At 43.1% G+C, this 18,966-nt stretch overlaps 1 protein-coding gene across 4 annotated transcripts in view; it reads left to right on the top strand.

The window, feature by feature from the left end:
• Window positions 1-18,497, top strand: part of MCTP2 (multiple C2 and transmembrane domain containing 2) — a 115,324-nt gene extending 96,827 nt beyond the window's left edge. For all 4 annotated transcript variants that reach the window (XM_082198410.1, XM_082198411.1, XM_082198412.1 and 1 more), the window contains exons 20-23: window positions 8,026-8,135; window positions 11,423-11,532; window positions 12,546-12,643; window positions 15,221-18,497. In XM_082198410.1, coding sequence (XP_082054536.1) covers window positions 8,026-8,135; window positions 11,423-11,532; window positions 12,546-12,643; window positions 15,221-15,289 — 387 coding nt within the window. In that variant the 3' untranslated portion in view covers window positions 15,290-18,497. The remainder of the gene's footprint in view (window positions 1-8,025; window positions 8,136-11,422; window positions 11,533-12,545; window positions 12,644-15,220) is intronic.
• The last annotated feature ends 469 nt before the right edge of the window (window positions 18,498-18,966 follow it).

Here is an 18,966-nt window from a genome sequence, read left to right as displayed (position 1 = left end):
AAAAAAGTGTGGGATGATGCTTGATGCAACATCATTTCATTTCCCCACACGCAAACCACAATGAATGCTCACTAAACAGCCCGTGTTGTCTAATCTCTCCACTGACAAATTGGGAAGAATACTCATAAAACAGGTCATCTGGAAGTGACCTCAGTCCCATTTCTGTAGCCATCAACTTTTTTAAAAAAGCCCAAAATTAATATTATAGGGTTATAGCCAACTGCATTTTACTTGAAGTAGACTCACCAAAATTATTGGACCTAAGTTAGGAATGTCTGTTAACTTCAATGGGTGGTATTCAATGCTTGTCCTGCTCAGAGTAGACCCATTGAAGCTAGTAGACAGGACTAACGTTCATTTATTTTAATGGGTCTGTTCAGAGTAGGACTTGAATATTACTTATTGTGTTTCACCCCACAAAATACACACTTTTGTTCACATTTTATCCTAAAATGTACACTTTAGCCTCATAGACTTTTTTTTTGGAGCCAAGAACTGTCTCGTAAATTTCAGAGAATTGCGAAACTGCAAGACAATTGTGTTCCATCCAGGAAGCACAAATCAGGTTGTTCCATTTAAAAACAAAGACCAAACTACGTCTTCAAGTATCTCTAACACACATACACAGAGTGGCAGCCATGTTGGTCTATTGGGACAGCGGGGAATCTGTAAAGAGATGGTGAAACAATATTTTGATTCCTGGGTTGGGGAACTGGATCAGACCAGCCGGCCAGATCCCAACATCCCCTAACCTCCACAAACCACTTTGACAGGGGGGCAGGCCCTACCCTACCTTCTTAAAGTAGCATTCACACCATTGCTAGATGTATGAACGGCATCATTTCAGCCCTGGAATCTTTGCTGGCCATTTAGATTTTCAAGGACAGTGCTTTAGAAGAGTACTGGTGAGGTCCAAGCATACTGCTTGTTGCACAGAAACATTGGGATAATTATTACATTTTAGTATTGTGTCACTGAAACACACAAAAGTAAACTTTCTAAAATACATCCCACCCCGCAATGAAATGACTCCTAAAACTTGGAAAAGCTGTTGGCTGGGATCTGACACAGAAGGTCATGGTTTCTATCAAACGTGTGCGTGTTTTATCAAAAGTATACAGAGAAAAGAGGGGGAGAGGGAGCTTTCTTGGATTCTGTTGCATGTCAGACATAACAGACCTCGCTTCTGGGAATTGTAACACACCCTCGGAGACTAACTGTTTACGACTTAGAAACACATAGACACTTAGTTCAAAAACAGAAGAGCAGATTAACTCCCTTCCATCTGAATGATCAATCTTTAAAAATGGAAGGTCTGAGCTTCCAGCTCTCCCTTTTCCAACAGAGGAGACAGCAGCAGAAGATAACAGTGGTTCATTCCCAGGGCACTTTTCCTTTCTTGAATGCTCGCTCCATAGCATTGCCATTTTAAATGTATATTTCAACTTCTTACATAAAATTGTAAGAGCTCTGAAACTCTGCTTCTACAACAAGGACTGCATACAGACAGAGGGTCTTTTTTAAAAAAAGATAATTTATATATATAAAACATGGATGGTTCTTATGAATCCATACACATTATCCAAATTTCCAGCTGTAATGTCCTGGGGACAGTACAAAAATGTTTTTTATTTGACACAGACAGTTGTTGCCAAGGAAGAATGTTGTTCAAGCTGTACTGTTCAGGATTGTAAAGGTAAAGGGGCCCCTGACCATTAGGTCCAGTCATGGCCAACTCTGGTGTTGCGGCACTCATCTCACTTTATTGGCTGAGGGAGCCGATGTACAGCTTCCGAGTCATGTGGCCAGCATGACTAAGCCGCTTCTGGCGAACCAGAGCAGCACATGGAAACGCTGTTTACCTTCCCACCGGAGTATTCATCTACTTGCACTTTGAGGTGCTTTCGAACTGCTAGGTTGGCAGGAGCAGGGACTGAGGAACGGGAGCTCACTCCGTTGCGGGGATTCGAACCGCCGACCTTCTGATCGGCAAGTCCTAGGCTCTGTGGTTTAACCCACATTGCCACCCACATTCAGGATAGACGTATCTGCAAAGATACTTTGGAGAGTGTATCCTCAAGACCAGTTTCATAACAAACAGCTACCATATTGCATAAAATTTATCTGGCTTTTCTGTTCCTTTTTTCACTTTTGAGTTGTGAATTATTTTCTCAGCCATGGCTGAACACCAAATATTTTTACACTGTAACTCCAAGGGTAGTCCTTGTAAGGCCTTCCAGGTATGAGCCATAGCTTGTTGAGTGACCATACAGTCTTAACATGTCCCTGTATCATTCAATATCCTTGTAGGAGCCAAGTGTTCATGAGCTCTAGTGCTTTGTGTTTGCTCTGTGTTTGTACAGTGAGAGAGAATGTTTGATTTTTCAGCTTTTTCATGTGAGTTCTGGACTCAGGTCTTGAGTCAGACACAGCTGCCTGCCAAGGAAGCTTTAAAAAAGGCTTGAGGGAACTGAGCTGGTCCTGAGGTATCAACTCACATAGCATAGCTCAAAGAAGGCCTTGATCCTTGGGTCTGGAAGAGCATCTCTGAGTTTATCTGACTAAGCACCAGCTCCTGCAGCAACATATAATCTCTGTAAACTTAAGATGAGGCAGAATATACTTTGGGTAACCCTCCCCATTTGGCCCAGAGCATTTGGCCACATCCACATCACACATTTAAAGCACTATGCTACTGCTATTCTCCCCAAAGAATCCTGGGAAGTATAGTTTCTTGAGGGTGTTGGAAGTTGTTAGGAGACCCAAATTCCCCTCTTGGAACTACAGTTTGCCGAGCTCCCTGGGAAGAGGGACTGATGGTTAAACCACTCTGGGAATTATCACTCTAGAAGGGGAAAGGCACAGCCCCCAACTCACAGCCCCCAACCCACTTCAGCCTTTGTTTCTACCTACCATTGGTGTGAGGCTCTTGGAAAACATTCGGGGGGGGGGAGGAGGTAACCCTTGGTTCCCAACCCCTGCACTAGACCATCTGTATTAGGGTGCCACCAATGCTTTGAGGCCTGTGGGCGTATTTGGAATTTTGAGAGTGCTATAGCACACCATCCCCTCTTGTAAGGTGAAATTTACAGCCATTAATATGGCCATTTTTGCCTGCACCCACCACTAGTTTGTGCTCCCCCACCAAAAGTTGCCCAGAAGAGAATGTGACCCTCAGGCTGAAAGAAGCACCTCCCAGCCCTTTGCTAATTAATATTTTGTCCCCTGCCAACCAATGGCAGTCTGACCTATGACCTGTTTTAGACATTTCCATAGAAAAAGTTTTTCATCGATCCCTGTGTGTGGGGGATATTTAGTATCTTGTAGTAAAGCTGAGGGATGTGGGTGGCACTGTGGGTTAAACCACAGAGCCTATGACTTGCCAATCAGAAGGTCGGCAGTTCGAATCCCCGCAACAGGGTGATCTCCCGTTGCTTGGTCCCTGCTCTTGCCCACCTAGCAGTTCAAAAGCACGTCAAAGTGCAAGTAGATAAATAGGTACCGCTCTGGCGGGAAAGTAAACGGCATTTCCGTGCGCTGTTCTGGTTCGCCAGAAGCGGCTTAGTCATGCTGGCCACAAGACCCAGAAGCTGTACGCCGGCTCCCTCGGCCAATAAAGCGAAATGAGCACCACAACCCCAGAGTTGGTCATGACTGGACCTAATGGTCAGGGGTCCCTTTACCTTTTCTAAAGCTGAACAATAGGAATCTTAGGGCAGCTTACAGTGAAAATGTTAGAAAACTATAAAGCAAATATATTACATACCAGATACCAACTAAACAACCTAAACATTTTCATGTTGGCCGGGGAAGTTTATTTAAGCATATATTAAAAAGCTGATTGCATTGATCAATTTTCAACCTGTCATCTAATTCACTTGAGCTTCATCCAAACTTCCTGGGGATATGGGCAAGGGAACGCCAACCCACAGTCCAGCTTCACTTACAAAACCAGAATAACTTCCCAAAAGGGGATAGGAGTGCCCCTCAGCTGGAGGACAGTGCTGAGTTTTCATCCATCCTATATAAAGCAGCAAATTGGATTTTAGTGTCATTTCTCATTTTCCCGATCTTAAATTTACCTTTCTTCAGGAGACTTGAGCACAAAACCACCTGATACTGTAAAATCAGCTCCAGAAGCTTTTGGATCTAAATTCAAAAGACCACTGATATTGAAGGAAATAACTCACTTAGCCCACTAATTTCATTGGGTCTATTCTGAGTAAAATTTAGCTGGATACAACCTATACTTTTCTTGGTGGGTGTGGCCAACTTAGCCTTTCATTGCTGATGGTTGTCTTGAACTTTCATCTACATCAAGCGGAATCAAGTGGAATTTTCTTTAATTGAGACTTGAGAAACTGTGTTTATGATGTCACCAAGATACACCCTGTATTGAATGATCCCTGACTGTAGCTTAACTTTTTCTTTACCAAAACAACAACTACCAAATATTGAAATCTGTTAAAACTACCATTGTGCCCTACACTCCAACTTGAGTTGTTTGGAAGCTACTCTCAGTATGGCTGTCCAGCCATAGGCCCAATTAACCCTCTCACCAAAGTCTTTGATCCATCCTGTTTTCCTGGTGGAGCCTGTACAGATAACCCCAATTTTCTCTGCTTCTTGTTCTCCAGGGGGCTAGCTCTGCAGAGGCTCATTTTATTTATTAAATATATTTTTAGACAGCTTTGCAGGCAATGTGCATAACCCTGTCTCTAGGGTCAGAGGTGCTGAAAGTGGGACACACTGTTGCACAATGTCACAAAACCTTGGCCTCTTGGAGTGAACACCCAGCGTGTTCATTGTAAGCCATTGGGTGATGGGTGCTTGACAAACGTTAGATGTTGAACATTTTGGCCTCCCTTGGGCAAGAGCTACACATCTTATTCATTTTCCAAGTTCAAGCTGAGGTGAATTACTCAGACACAAAAGCCTTTAAATTCCGACTCTGTTCAACTTTCCTCCACCCCTCCCTTAGTTCTTTTTCTCTGACATGCTTAATCTTCACCAAGACCCTCTTTTGTAGTTTTGCTTAAGCAATTAATGGAGAAGCAAGGTCTTTTCTTAGCTCAGAATATGCAGGGAAGATTTTAAGCAACACACTGATCATGTAATTAATTCTCAGTTGTAAATTCGTTTTGATGGTTTTAATGCTTTCCCAGAGGAAGAGGGCTGCCTTTATTCTACACCGAGTAGCACAGCCGGGTGAGAAACAGTTGAAGTAAGAAAGGGGCTGTGAAGAAAAAGGGATCTCCCTCTGCTTAGTTCAGGATGAGAAGGAAAGGTTGAGAGGACAGATTTGTCATACAGGCAGGGAATTTTCGCCTTAATTTTAAACAAAGGCTTCTGAGCTCAGAGTATCAAGTCACTGATGCCCATCTGTGTGTGTTTCTTCAGTGAGCCAGTTAGAAATTGGCTTAAGAGGACCACGTTGCCAAAGAAGTTGCAATCAAAATAATAATATTCACCAAAAGAAGTGGAATGCAGAACAACTGGGGTGAAATGGATTGTTCAATACAATGCAGCCTCGGGACTCTTACCAAAATGTACGTTGTGTGAAGCTGCCCTGGTATCTAGTCCAGAAGCTTCAGCTAGTGCAGAACGCAGTAGACAGACTGCTCAGAGGGGCAGGTTACTGACAATGGGCTACTCCACTGTTGACACAGCTGCACTGTTTGCCAATTTGCTATTGGGTCTGGTTCAAGGTTCTTGTGTTAATTCACAAAGCTCTAAACAAGTTGGACCCAAAGTATCTTAAGGAACGCATAATTCCTTATGCTCCACTTCAACCACTGATTTCCTCTGATGAGGCACTTCTTGTGGTTTCCTACACCCCTAAGGTTCAGTCAACCTTTGTTAGGAGCCAAGTGTGGCAGGCCCTGCCCTGTAGAAGTCCCTACCCATAGCCACTGGACAGGGTTCATCCGTGTCTTCTTTTAGAACTTCTCTGAAAACTATAGTTTTGACATGCCTTTGCAATATTCTTTTTTTTTTAAGAACGGTATAATTTATGTTGTATACTGCCTTGTTATACTTGCATGAAAGTGCAAATTATAAATGCTTAGGTAAATAAGTAAAATGCAGTGTAATCCAAGAAAAGACAGGCAAGCCCATAGGCTTAAACTTTCCCCTGCCTAATCATGTACAAATATGAGGCTTGTGTCCAATTTTAAAAGTGTATGGGAGACAGATCTTCAGTCTTGCAGCTTATTTCTAGCCCCTAGACCAGAGCTTTCCAAACTTTTCATGTTGGAGACACACTTTTTAGACATGCATCATTTCTTGACACAATAATTATGTTTATTAGCAAACCAGAGGTTAAACTAACCCCTTTCCAGCCCCAGGAGAAGCACAGAGAGCATTCACGTGACACACCTACATACTGCAGCCGACACACTAATGTGTTACAACACACAGTTTGGAAATCTCCACCCTAGGCCTCTACTAGGAGAGCAGAGTGGTCATGTAAGAATACAGTAGTTTCCCACCACTTTATAGTTTAGGCCAGAAGCTAACCCAGATTAACCAGCAGTCTACTCATTTGTTCACTGGATTTCTTAGCCCTTGTTATGTTATATACAGATTGATAGAGACAGATGTAGATTCATATGGCTATTAATACAGATACGGACCCCCATATGACTCTTAAGATGTCCTTCAGCATAAATCAGTAACTTCATTTTAACTTGATCTCTGAGTTGCAGGCAGTCCAGATAGTCTGCAACAAGAAGATTTAATGTTGTGTTTGCTAAAGTGTGTCATCACCACATTTTTGTAGCACAATCTAAGATGTGTAAACAAAGTCAGCAGGATGCATATCCAGCTGCCAGATGATATTCTTCACAGTTCCAGGTTGCAAGAACAGGCTTGCCCTGGAATATCTTGGTATTGTGTGTGTGTGTGTGTGTGTGTGTTTTAAATTCTGTTGCCATGAAGAATTGGCCAGAAGTTAGAGAGAGCCAGACAAAGCACTGGGTGACCCTGCTAGATTTTTAAGCATAGGCCTCACTATGTGCTGTGTGCTGTGACCTGTGCCAAGACAGGAGAAGGCTACATGGAGCTACATGCTGGCAAACACATGTGCCCAAAACTGTGTGTACAGAGATAACATCTGGGGAGGGAAGCATTTGTAGGGAACAAACAATGATTGGGAGGGTTAAGCATCCCCATCCATCTGCTAGGATGGTCTTAAGGGGAAAACACATGGATGAGCAGCCTGTGTTTGCCTTGTAGTGTATAGTTTGAGGTAGCCAGTGTTGTGTCCTGGGAATCCTGGGTGACAATTCCCATCGTCCCTGACTAGCTGGAGCTGATGGGAATTGTGGCCTGCCATATGTAGAGGACACCATATTGCCAATCCTGGGTTTATTTCCATCCTCAGTGATATGGCTGTGTGGACTGTTGCTGATGGAAGTTGTAGTTCAAAACATCTAGAGGGGCCCCAGATTGGGGGAGCCTGTTTCAAAGGATCAGTGGCGTAGCGTGGGGGATGCAGAGGGGGCGGCCGCACCGGGCGCAACATCTGGGGGTTAGGGTTAGGGGGTGCAAATCCATGGGTTAGGGGGCCCAAATCCACAGGTTAGGGGGCGCAAATTACTTGCCTTGCCCCAGGTGCTGACAACCCACGCTACGCCACTGCAAAGGATATGAATTTCTGAAAACGTCTCTTTCTGTGCTATATTTTGCCTCTCTTATAAGCAGCTTTGCAGTTCCAAGAACTTTCAAGTGACCTGAAGGAACCTTCCAGCAAAGTGCTAAAAGCAGAAGTGTAGGTTTCTGTTGTTTTAAGTCTTGAAATAGAATATTCATAATGAATACCATAGGTTTCCAGGTTACCTCTCCAGACGGTTTGAGCGCCTGAATTTCAAACTTTGCTGTGCTGAAAGATATTACCAAACATCTTACAATAATCTTCCTACAACCCACATTGTCTGGGACAATTTTAGGACATACAAACCTTATGCATTTGTGTTTTTCTTTTCTCCCCCACCCCCTTGCCTTTCTTTTCCTTAATCCTCCCAGGAATCTGATAAAAAAGGCTTGATAGAAAGAATCCACATGGTTCAAGACATTGTTATAACAGTCCAAACACTTTTGGAGGAAATCGCATCTTTTGCAGAGAGGATAAAGAAGTAAGTGAAAGTGTTGCTCCCATGCTCTGAAATGTTTCTGAATGCCATGATTGAAAACAAAAGATTGAACTGGGAAGTGCTGGAAGCAAATCTCAAATGGCAGAAAGCTCATTTATTACACTGTGTTTTCAGTTCACTGGTGACGACACCCATCGTTGTAACAATTCATTCATTTCTCTTTCGGTCTCTTTCATGCAAATTATGCATGGAAGCTTCTGAAAAAGCATGCTTTGGTTTATCTCTGGACATTGTTTCCAGCCTCTCTGGAAATTGTTTTGAGACCTGTGCTCATGGATTTTCCAAAACTACCTGTCTCTCCCTTGCCTTCAGCAGAGGAGCACAAAGTGATATAGCAGTAAGCTCCATCATTGCCTTCCTTGCCCCATCATGATCAATAGGGGCAGCTGATCTGTGTAAGTATGTTGTGTGTGTTCACTGGCACTACCTTAGCTCTGCAAATCTCATCTGTAAAAATACCCTGTTCCAGAAGCAACTAAAGGCTTTATTTGGGAAACTAAGACAAGGCGGAGTCCCTTAGACTGATTTCAGGATAGTTCAGATGAACTGAGACCAAATTATTGTCTTGCACTTCTGAAATGCTATCTCACGCCTGCACAGGCCTGGTTCCTAACAGTGACATCCCTCTGACCTTCCCTTGTGTTTCTGTGTTACTATTAAACTACTGAGCCCTACTGGAAATGGGAAACAGAAGAAGAGTCTTGCTGACTCGAGCCAAACGCCCAGCCTATCAAGTCCAGCATTCTGTTTGCATAGTGACAAACCATATGTCTCTGGGAAACCCACAAGCATGCTCTCTCCACTTGTGATTTCCAACCAGCAACTTGTAATCAGAGGCATGCTTCCTCCAACAGCAGAGGCAGATCATAGCAATCATGCCTGGCAGCTATGCATAGCCTTATCCTCCATGAATTTGTCTTATCTTCTTTTAAAGCCCTCTAAGTTGGTGACCATCAAGTTGGAAGGAAGAGTGAAAAGCAAGCGACTTTGGTTGCGTTTTAGTTACACCTACTAATTTGCTTTAATCCAGGGATGAGGAACCTGGGGTCTTCAGATGTTGCTGGACTACAACTCCCATCATCCCTGACTTACTCAGTGGGGCTGATGGGAGTTAGACTCCAACCATATTTGGAGGGCTACAGGTTGTCCACCCCTCTTTTAATTCTTTACATATGTACCATCCCACATTTTTTCCAAGGATCCCAGAACATCTTACGTATGGTTCCCACTCAGTCTGTCATCCTTCCAATTTACAGCTTCCAGTCCTGCTTAGCTTCAGTGGCAAAACTGTGTAATATACACTGGACCACTCTCTGGCATGTCTTATCCCCCAAGAAGCAAAGAGTGATTACATCTTCTCTCTCTCTCATGCACTGGCACAACTGTGTGACCTTCCTCTTTGAAACACACAAATTGAGGCTTGTCAACAGTTCCGCTCTTTAAAAGAACAGCCGTGTGGGGTCTAAAAATGCAACAGATCCATGTGTGTTGTTATTCTGCAACATCTGTCCCAGCTGTGCGGGAAATGGCCAAGGGATGGCCTTGCCTGTGAACAGAGGGCTGTGTTCTCCTTGCAGCTGGATGGCAGGAAGGCTTGGGACGCCGGGTGACCCATATTCATTTTGATTACAATGATCCCTAAGAACTCACTGGGGCATTAATATGGCTGCCATCTCTAATCCTCCAGGAATCCCATTGTAACTCAATATTAAAGTTGCTAGGGACTGAGAGGGAAGGGGGAGAAGTCCACCAGTGTGGTTTTAGCGAGTGTCATGACGGTTTGGATAAGCGCTTCCATCTGCATAACCCTTCCTATCAAAGGGATCTTTAAATAGCTCTGTTCTGTTGGGGTTGGCAGACTTAAAAATATTTTCCATGTGTTTGTGGGCAAGTACGCTTTACCCCCTGCTTTAATTCAAATTGTAAGGCCTTCATTGAAGCTGAGAGAGGCATTATTTCCTCCCAGGCCCCCACCATACTTCCTTAAACAAAAAAAGAAATCAATAAAGACAAAGTGTTCTTCATGACTCAATTGGTGCTCCTCCATTTCAGCACATCTGATTGCACCAACATCAGGCTTTGAAGATGTTTACATTGCATCCCTGTCTTGTCTGGCTCTTGGGACTCTCCCTAGGAGATTCCCCCTTCCCAAGATACACCTCTCACCAGGCTCTCCCTACACCAGGAGCAGGGAACCTTTGACCCTCCAGCTGTTGCTGAATTACAACTCCCATCATCACTGACAGTTGGCCATACTGGCTGGGGATAAGGGGAGCCCAACAGTATCTGGAGGGCTACTGGGTCAGGCCAATAACCCATATGGTCCAGCATCCTGTTCTCACAGTGGCCTACCAGATGCCCCAGTGGGAAGCTCACAAACAGAACCTGAGCTCAAGAGCTCCCCTCTTGCAATTCCCAGCCACTGGTATTCAGAGGCAGCCCCGTCCCATAACACTAAAGCTAGCATATTCCTATCATGGCTCCATAAATTTATCTGTCCCCCCCTTATAAAGCCTTGATTGTGCTTGTACCCCCAGACCAAGTGCCACACATCAAAGCAACTCTCATGGAAACTGATAGAAGCAGGATCTCCTTCAATTTGCAGCAGGGCTTTTTGCTTAGCTGCTATTGTGGGGTGGAAACAAAGGGTCACTTCCTCTAAGAAAATTCATTGTAAGGGATGGGCTTGCCCTCCTAGCAGCAGTTTTCACTACCAGTAGTAGATTGGTCCCTGCAGAAATGGACCAATGGAGAAGTCATCTCCATCAGAGTTGTGTGAATACAAAAGTGCTCATTCTTTGATGAGTACACAATTAGACTGCTTGGGGTGGGGGAGAGATAACATTGGAGGTGCACATGAGGATGCCACTTTTCCTAGGAAAGTGAAGGTGTTACTTCATGCTTGTTTACTAGGCCATACCTGGAGATTGTAGGGACTTGCCTTAGCGGCAGCTATAACAACTAGATTTAACCCAAATGTGTGAACTGGCCTTGTGTTTGAGTCTGCATGTGGTGCTGTTATCTGTGGTGGCCTTTTCACATCTGCACGTCATTGAGCAAAGCTCTAACATGTGCGATTCAGCTGTATATCTCATTGGTTTCCAAGGAAATGAAAGTCAGAACATGTAGCCTTCACTTTTGCATTCCAGTGGCATTCTCTTGTTGAATGGAATACCATTCGAGTCATGGTTGCATTTGCAAAATGCGAAATATCTGTGAACACTAAACAACAAACTTCTCTCTTCTTGATTTTTCCTGTTTTTCCACAGCACATTCAACTGGACAGTTCCTTTCCTCTCTAGCCTGGCCTGTTTAGTCCTTGCAGTAGTCATGATCACCCTGTATTACATACCACTAAGGTACATCGTTTTAATCTGGGGTAAGTTGGTCATCATACATTTAAAGCACTATGGTACAGAAGGAAGTCAAAGCTCATTTTGAGCAAATAATATAAGTTGTGAATATGTGTATTGAACTGAAATGAAATATGGAAAACTCAATAAAAATTATGATAAAAAAGCACTATGGTACCATTCTGAAGAATGATAGCCTCCCCCTTCAGCTCTGGGAGCTGTAGTTTGTAAGGGCGCTGTGAGTTGGTAGGAGGCCCTTATTCCCCTCACAGACCTACTCTTCCCAGAGTTCCATGGAAAGAGGGACTGCTTGTTAAACCACTCTGGAAATTGTAGCTCTGTATGTTGTCACTGAAATATGCAGTTTTGTGCAGTTTCCCCTTGAATATATGTGGTTTTGTATACCTTATTTGGGCTAGAAAACCCCATCACAAATTCAGAGATGTGTGAATATTGAAGGATAACTTTATTTCAATTCGTATATGGCTTTGGACATTGCAAATTAGGTAGGTCTGCATTAAAAATTTGAATCAAACTGAATTCCTGCCGCCATCCCTAGCCTTGTCAATTACGAATGGCCCATGAATTTAAATTGTTACTCTCCCTAATGAGAATGCACAGAATGGAAGGGGACACTCACAACTTGGTATATTTTGCAATGGGTCATCCCCTCCCCAAGGCCAAAATGTAGCCAGAAATGCCACCCTTAAGTTCTGAGTGATGGCTGTTCTTGCTTCTCTGCTCCCCCCCCTTTTTTTGAACAATGGGACTTTTCATTGCAGAGACAAGCCGGCTTGCTTTGTAATAAACCTCCCACCACTTCCTTTAAGGAAAGATGTTTGTGAATGATTCCACATGACAGCAACACGTGTCTGGCTTGTCTGTATTTTCGCACTAATTTTTTCTTGTTAAACTCCTCCTCCCTTTCCTGCCTGAGCAAGTAAGGCCTTTTATATAGTGTGATGTGTCTGTTTTATCACCGCCTTTTATAAAAAAACAAAAACAAAACCATGTTTTATGTTGGTGTTTTCATTCGCAGGCATAAATAAATTTACTAAGAAGCTTAGAAACCCTTATGCCATTGACAATAATGAGTTGCTCGACTTCCTCTCCAGGGTGCCATCTGATGTTCAAAGGGTAAGTAATGAATGGCTGCGCCCAACAGAGACACCAGCCCAAAGAGCCACCAGGTGCAGTGCTGGAGGAACACACGGAAGGGGCATTTGGGCTAGAGGAGATAAGGCATCTGAAGAAACCATAAACCAGGGTGGGAAGGGAAAGGAGGAGGCAGACACAGGAAAAGAAGGGATGAAAACCCGAATGGAAAGGAATTGTATCCCCCAAAGCGCTCTCTTTCTAAAACGGTCACAGACCCACTTCTCCCAGCCACCTTTGCTCTGATTTTAACATTATTTCGTTTGGGCTTCCCACACTCGAAGCGCCTGCCTCACTCTGTGTCATGGGCAGGGGAGCCCTGAACTGGTGTCTGAATGGTTCAGCAAGACTTTACAACGGTATTGACCCTTAGACGCTGTTTAAGTTCTGCTTTAAGCAGCAAAACATCTCTGGCTCCCGGTTTGTTTTAAAAGGCATATGAACTTGACATCCTTTTATGCCATTTGACGAACAGCTCTTGACCAGAAGCATCAAGGTCCAACAGGCTAGTCATTAGAGGAAACCCTCTGGGCAGACAGAATCCCAGTTTATCTTTGTTTGCTTCTGCCCAGTCTACAAAGTCATTAAGCTTAAGTGTGTTTTCTGCTCTCGCTGTCTGCACCAATTCTTTCTTGTAGAAGATGCAGGATTTGTACTGGCGGCATGCATTAATATTTATATACAGAAATAAGTTGCTTTCCTGTTTTTCTGTTTAGGTTGCATTTCAGGTTTTGCATTTATGAATTTTGCTTGAGTGGTTTCTCTTATCCTTGGTGGCCTTTGAGCAGGGGCAGTGAACCTCAGACCTGGGGGACAAATGTGGCCCTCCAGGCCCTTTTATCTACCCATTTCCCCCAAAGCTTGGACTTCTTGCAATTAGGATGGGGAAATTCACTGGCAAGTGTGTGATAACTTTTGCCCTGATGCAGCAACATCTAAACTCCCTACCAACAAATCAAAATGAATATTCAATAAACAGGTCATCTGGAAGCACCCTAACAGAGGCAGACAGTTTACCATTGCCTACCTCTTAGAAGACATCTGAAGGCAGCCCTGTTTAGGAAAGTTTTTAATGTTTGAGTCTTAATCGTGTTTTTAATACGCTGTTGGGAGCCACCCAGAGTGGCTGGAGAAACCCAGCCAGATGAGTGACATATTACTGTTGTTGTTGTTGTTACCTAGAATTGTTGCATACATTTCCTAATCCTTCCACAAACACAACATTCGGTGGTGGTTCTGTTTTCGATTTGTTGGTTTTTTAAAAGTGTGGAGCTGGAGAGAGGAAGATGTCATTATTGTGTTTTGACCGGGATAAATTCTAGATGAGTAGCTGTGTAAGTCTGTCGCTGAAGCATAAGACAGAGAGTCTCATGGCACTTTAATTTAAATGCCAATAAGCTTATTTTTGGAGGAGGTTTTGTACACAGAGGACCACTTCATGAAATTCATGAAGCTAAACATGCATAGACTCAGGTCCAACTGGGTTTGGGAACAACTGTTTTGCAAGGTGAGACCTCCAGGTATAGGGCGGTATATTAATTAATTTGCTTAATTAAATATGAAATTTAAAGAGAGTGGTTGTATGCTTTGAAAGAGAGATTCTGTACACAAGTCAATCTGTCAGAGTGAACAAAGTCCAGTCACAAAGGGTCAACAGGACCAGGAACATCCACGTTTAGATAAAGTTTGGCTTTACTGTGTCAAACCAAAACTAACTTGTATTAGTGACCTTGTGGCTTGCATTTAATGAAATAAGGTTTTGTTCAGACATCTTGCTTTGGGTTTCCTTTATTGTTATTGTTGAGTATGTTATTGTTGAATATGCCTGAGAGTGATATTCAACCAAATCATTGTGCGGGTGCAAAGATTATCACTAGCACTAATGTATCCCACTTTGTACCCCCACATATCTGCCCTGCACCATCCCCAAATCTGCTCTGGGGGTTGGGGGAACCCCAGAACAGATTTAGGGGGCCTACAGGGGAAGGAGAAGGGAAGAAAGTTCCATTGCACAGCAATAATTCCTTGTGCTGATGGAACACTTCCCTTAGCACTTCTCTGAATACAGCTGTTTCTCCATAATGGATGGAAGCAAATAAGAAATGATAATTGTAGACACTATGTTGAGTATTGTAAACAAATGTAGACACTACGTGCTCCAAATTCTGAAAGAACTACACACTTACCACATGACATGGTGGGAGGGGGTCCCATTCCTTTATCAAACTCCATGAAAGAGAACTAAAAATAAAATGGAATGAGGCCTTTTCTGCCAAATGCCAAAGTCAGGTGGAAGACCCCTCTCCCCGCCTCCCGCTCAGTTGCATCTCATTAGGAAAAAAAAATCTGGTTTTAATATTTTGGTTTTCAAGAAATGATGCATGACTTTTCAAATCCTTCCTGCAATTAATCCCCCATGTTACTGTGTTTAGAAAATGATTCATTACTTTTGAACCTTCCTTAGTTTTTCCCTCGGCTTTTCCTTGGGGAGCGATTAATGCACAGCGTAGTGAGCTTGGGTTACCTTGTTGCAAACGTGACGTCTGTTTGTTTTTACAGGTGCAACGTGCTGAATTGAAACCATACAGTGGCTCTAGTCCCATTAGGAAGAAACGGAGCGCTCTGTAGGATATGAAGCTTGGAATGCGTTGTGCGCGTGCACACACACATAGACACACTCCGTTGCAAATGTACACGCAGGATCTCCCCTGCCCTCTCCTGATCAGTCCAGCGCTGTGGTCCCTGTCTTGTGTCCAAGATGTTTCATCTGCAAGACATGCATCAACATATATAGATGTATCTTGTGTATCTGACGCTTTTTCCAAGCACATTGATATGCCCATGTAAGAACCAAATGAGAACTAGAGAAGCTGGAATGGCTTTCAGTGTGGATTTTGGAGTCGAAACCATACAAGGGACTTCCTCTGATTTTTGTATCATAGAAAAACAATCTCTCTCTTTTTGCTTCGCACAGCAGATCAACAAAGCTGAAATGAAATGTTCTGGGTTACTTTACTTTTTAAAACATATCCAGCAGATTGGCATCGAGACAGAAGAAAAGAGTCATTGTTAGGCCAAATGACAGTGTGTAGATGATATTCAACTCTCAATTAGTGAGTCTTTGATGCCCAACTTCGGCTTTAAGCAATGTACAGTTTGAAAAATTGTTCTATCATAATGATGAGAAATTGCTTAGTGCTGTAGCAGTCTCAATTTTTTCTCACCAAGCAGTTGCTGCTGATGTTTATTCATTATAAACTGTTTGTACCTGCTGCTGTTCTTGGGAGGAGTCTTTTGCTGGCAACAGACTTCCTTCAATCAGCCACTCAACAGGAATACCAGAACCAAATCTTCTCTGGACCCTATGGATTTCTGATTTTACCTTCTAAAATTCCATCTTATCGAACACTTTGTCCCTTCCCGCCACACCTTAATCTAAAGACTTGCCAACACTACATATGCAAAGTATTTTTTATAACCTTATATGCATTGATTTGCATCATGCCAAAGGAAATGCTATAAAAAAATGCCTGTGATTTTTTTATTTTTTTTTAATGAGCTATTTTAAAAATGTGCAATCTGGATGGTGGTTGTGTTGCATTATACATTGCTAGTTGCATTTAGAGGACTGAAGTGACTTTTGAGTTCTAGTCTGTCTTGCAAACAGGGGAAATTATGCCTGAAAAGCAGAAGAGAAGAGAACATGGTTGTGGAATCCAGAGTTGTGTGTGCTCATCAAATCCCCTGAACGTATTTTAGTTATTCCTTTGATGCCACGCACTGGTCAAGAGTGGAGACGGTGAAACTTTTCCAGCTAGTGGGCTGGATTCTCAGGTCACTCGACACCCACAGATCATTTTGACAGGTGGGCATGGCTGCAGAACCTGCCAATCACCATGATGTTGGGTGAAGTGCTTCCATTGTCAAGCTGCATGGGCAAAGGCACTGATGACCAGCTGATTGGCAGAGCTCTGTAAGGACCACTGATTAGACTGCAAACTCTACTTCTTTTGCCCATGCAGTTTGTCTTCAAATCATGTGGGTAAAGGCACAGGACTTTGCAACCACTGGCAGTCAGTGCTCCCAAGCCCCTTTTTTTGGTAGGGAGCAAAATCTTTACCTGACCAAAACCTGATCATAAGACAGGTGACCACAGTTGAGAAAAAAGCATTGTGGGTGAATTAGGACGCCCTGTTGGGCTTAATTAGGCTCATAGGCTGAAGGTTCCCAATTGCTGGTTCCCAAGAGCAGCCTTTTCCACTCTAGGATGGGTCCCAGGTGTTGTTAGACTACAACCCCTGCTAGAGTTGCCCAGGGACAATGGGAGTTGTAGTTCAGTAATTGAGGACTGTGGTTGAGGAAGGCAAATCTAGAGGCATAGTTCTTGCGTTGTATATGAAAAGGCTATAATGATTCAGTTCCCAGGCAAGCCTTATCCTTCAAGAGGAAAGGCAAGAGGGAACATAACTTTTTAAAAAGTTATTTTTTAAAAGCAAAGAACTCTGGTGGGGATGGGGGGAAATGGATTCTGTTTGCCATTAAAGGTCAACCTACCTAATGTGCACTTTCTAAAACAATATGCATACTGAAACACAGGCAGCTTTCAGAATTTGCATTTCTCTGAATACAAAAATGCATATATTAGGGGAAGGTGGGCACATGAGTGCATATATTAATGAAAATAATATACAAAAATGCCTTATACTGGGGGAAATTGTTTGGGAACATGTGTATATTTGTCAAAGCTGCATAGAAAAATGTGTATGTGTATATATTAGGAGAAACACTGGTGAATAAGGTTTTTTTTAAAAAAATTGCAAATTGCTGCTGAAAGTTGGAATCAGAATATAAGATGGTTAAAGCAAGAAAACCAGGATTGACAGATTTACGCATTCCTACATGAGATGGCGGGATGCAGGTGGCGCTGTGGGTTAAACCACTGAGCCTAGGGCTTGCTGATCAGAAGGTTGGCGGTTCGAATCCCCATGACAGGGTGAGCTCCTGTTGCTCGGTCCCTGCTCCTGCCAACCTAGCAGTTCAAAAGCATGAAGTACTGCTCTGGCGGGAAGGTAAACGGCGTTTCCGTGCGTTGCTCTGGTTTGCCAGAAGCGGTTTAGTCATGCTGGCCACATGACCCAGAAACTGTATGCCAGCTCCCTCGGCCAGTAAAGCGAGATGAGCACTGCAACCCCAGAGTCATCCTCGACTGGACCTAATGGTCAGGGGTCCCTTTACCTTTACATGAGATGGCAAGTGTGGAATGTAATATCCTTTATGCCCAATATGTGAGATTCCAATGTGGGTTTCTCCTTGACTAGCTTTGGAATACTGGTCTAAATGGGTCTTTCTCTGATCCTGCAAGCCAATTATTCCATCCTTAAGTTCCTGTGAAGCATCGGAGTGAAGCAGGTGAAGGAACATGGCACTGGGATGAGGACAACTCTGGAAAGTTTCTTAGCAGAGGATAATTGAATTCCTTCAGTTGATCCAAGACTGGTTCACTGAAAGCTGGGGGCGTGTTACAAAGACAGCAGGTCTCCAGATCCATATCTGAGAACATTTTTGCCTTGGATAGAAATATCCTGGGTCTTGATATCCATTTGTTATTCCTAGACCCACATGCATAATGCATGCCATGAAAATTCATACCAGATCACCTGATGTTGGATCCACTTGCTTTCCATCAGATGTATCCAGTTACTCTGAGCAGCTTTCTGTGGGTTTGGTTTATGGAGATTCCCTTTTTTTATATACAGAAAACATTTTGATGGCACAATAAATATCAACGTGGAATATATTTTATTTCAAAGTAAAGTGTCATCTTCTTCTTTTTGCATGAGTTAAGGGTTTTATTTCATCCAAATCCAGCCAAGATGTGTGTATTTGTGTGTTTGCCTCTATATCTGTGTTCATTTGCAATCTGATCCAGTAGTTCCTTATGGGGGAGAAGCAGAATATGTATGGCTTACCCACTGACTTCAGTAGAGGACCGTTCTCCATTTGTATTTGACTGAAGTGAATGGAGAAGGCTACTGAAATGTAATGTGGTGGTAAAACAAATGTAATAATCCTCATAGAGAGAATATGCATGGGGAAATATGGGCTTTGTCAGACTGGGGGCATAAATTGAAGGGCAGTGTTTATTTGTTTTTCAAGAAAAGCAAATTCATTTTGAAAAATCCCAAAGCAGCATGAGGATGAGGGAGTTGCAAACAGGATGTAACTTAAGACATGTCAGTCTAAACATCAAGGAGAGAGAAGTAATCTGGTGAGTTAAATGGACGGGGATAGTACAAGAATGTGGA

Source organism: Podarcis vaucheri (genome assembly GCF_965113315.1).
Source record: "Podarcis vaucheri genome assembly, chromosome: 14".
Lineage (NCBI taxonomy): Eukaryota > Metazoa > Chordata > Lepidosauria > Squamata > Lacertidae > Podarcis > Podarcis vaucheri.
The sequence above is the reverse complement of the archived record's forward strand: the minus strand, read 5'-3'. Positions and strand labels throughout refer to the sequence as shown.